Genomic DNA, 1,860 nt, shown 5'->3' with positions numbered 1-1,860 from the left:
AGGCTTTTGCCTCACTGAAAAGCAGTTTGGAAGCATAACGCTCCAATTCTACTACTTTGTAAACTTCTCATTTTTACATTTAGTGTTGCTGAGTGATCAGTCACCGTCTCTTCTGTATCCTGCTGGATCCTCACTGTGATGGGGCTGTCAGTAAAATATGGATGGAAGCAGGTATTAAGGGGTGAAAAAAGAAAAGAAAGTGTTCTGGATGATGAAGTAAGTTAAAATGTTCACTTGTACTAAGAACAGATACTGTTAGAAGTATCAGCCTCAAAAAGCAACAAACAATGAAAAGAGAAGAATGAGAAAAGGCTCTTTAAAAAAAAGAGTGTATTTATAAATAATTATTTAAGAGCACAATTCCTAGCATTAACAATCACAGCTGTTAAAAATACCTTTTTTAAGTCAACTAATTTACACTGCCACTACTTCATTATCTATCCCAGGTAACTTTTTTACCCATATTGCCCTGTAGGATGAACCTTATCTATGAAGAAGAGCAACTTATTTATCCATCAGAGTAATAGTCAGTACAAGTAAGGGTGACACAGATGGTCTTGACAGATATATAGACATGCAGATAGTAATAAAAAAATCACCTCCGAAGTGGAGCATTCTCTTCAATATCCTCCAAAGTCTCCAGAGAAGACCGCTGGGAGATCAAACGACGTCTGAGAAGAAAAGAGAAATTGCCATCAACGATTAGAACATGGGCAATAATAATAAAAGCTCAAAGCCCTGTTAATTTATTATGGGCAGCGTGCTACATAACTGAATCAAACTAAGGCACAGGTTGTTATTCGCCTGGTTTCATCCTGTTCAGTCCTGTTTTTCTTAAGCCGCTACATTCATCCCTTCTACAAATTATTCATAACATGTGTTTTTAATCAAAACAAATATTGACCTTGAACACTAACAACCAATTTCTCCATTTGCATTTTGTACCTAAATGGGGTCTCTGCTTTTGCAGTTTTCTTTCTTTGACTAGCTGAGAAGGTTATGCATGTTTTTTTATTTGGTTGCATAGGTTCAGAGCTGCTTCCACAGAATGATTTCTAGGTCATTTGCTTATAATGAATGTTTTTCATTGTACTACTTTCTTCTACCTTTAATATCCTCCACTCATACCAATTTCACTGATATACTAGCAAGTCCTGACCCTTGCATTTCTCCACCATTTGCTATGCTATATGTATGCATCTCAAAGATTACAAAGCTGGAAAAACTCTATGATAATACCATTTCAAAAAAAAGTGAGACCCGATTAATTTCTGAAGAAGATTTGATGTTGTCCTAAACTGACACACACATTTTTTTTTCTTGGCTCGTGTGGATAGGAGACAAGGAGATAGAATCATAACCTAATGATTAATAGGACAGGTTTCAGTCAGTCTCTACAGAACAGTTACTAAGCATACGCACACACGCGCACACACACACACACTGTACTTATAATATATAAGGCCAAAAGAGGGAAGCACACAGCTAATTACTACCTCCATTCTATAACAACAACTGTCCAAAATCTTTTAATATTGAAGTCTGACATTTCATACCTAGGACAGCCTAGAAATTAATGCTGCATGTGCCACTACAACAAGTGGATTCCAAGCAGATTCCAAATATGCTTCTAGCCATGACAAGCTATGAGATATAAGAACTTAAAACTCACTGACCCATTCATGACAATGCTGAGTCCTGAGTGTAAGATTAGGACTTTCTACCAGTTTTTACTTTATCCATATATAGGGAAAACAAGGGGGGAAAGTGTTAGATTCATTTTTGTGAAAAGATTGGGGATTTTTTAAAAAGTTTGTTGCATCTATTTTTAGGGGAAAATATCTATTATAGGACAATTCT

The 1,860-nt window shown here is 36.1% G+C and overlaps 1 protein-coding gene across 1 annotated transcript in view; it reads right to left on the bottom strand.

Annotated features, from left to right (window-relative positions):
• CABLES1 (Cdk5 and Abl enzyme substrate 1) overlaps positions 1-1,860 on the bottom strand; it is a gene marked incomplete at its 5' end in the record, with an annotated part of 168,875 nt that overhangs the window by 101,836 nt on the left and 65,179 nt on the right. Inside the window, one exon of the mRNA XM_019526249.1 lies at positions 600-671. Within this exon, the coding sequence (XP_019381794.1) occupies positions 600-671 (72 nt within the window). The remainder of the gene's footprint in view (positions 1-599; positions 672-1,860) is intronic.

Source organism: Gavialis gangeticus, unplaced genomic scaffold, assembly GCF_001723915.1.
Source record: "Gavialis gangeticus isolate Ggan-Ray unplaced genomic scaffold, GavGan_comp1, whole genome shotgun sequence".
NCBI classification, from domain to species: Eukaryota; Metazoa; Chordata; order Crocodylia; family Gavialidae; genus Gavialis; species Gavialis gangeticus.
The sequence above is the reverse complement of the archived record's forward strand: the minus strand, read 5'-3'. Positions and strand labels throughout refer to the sequence as shown.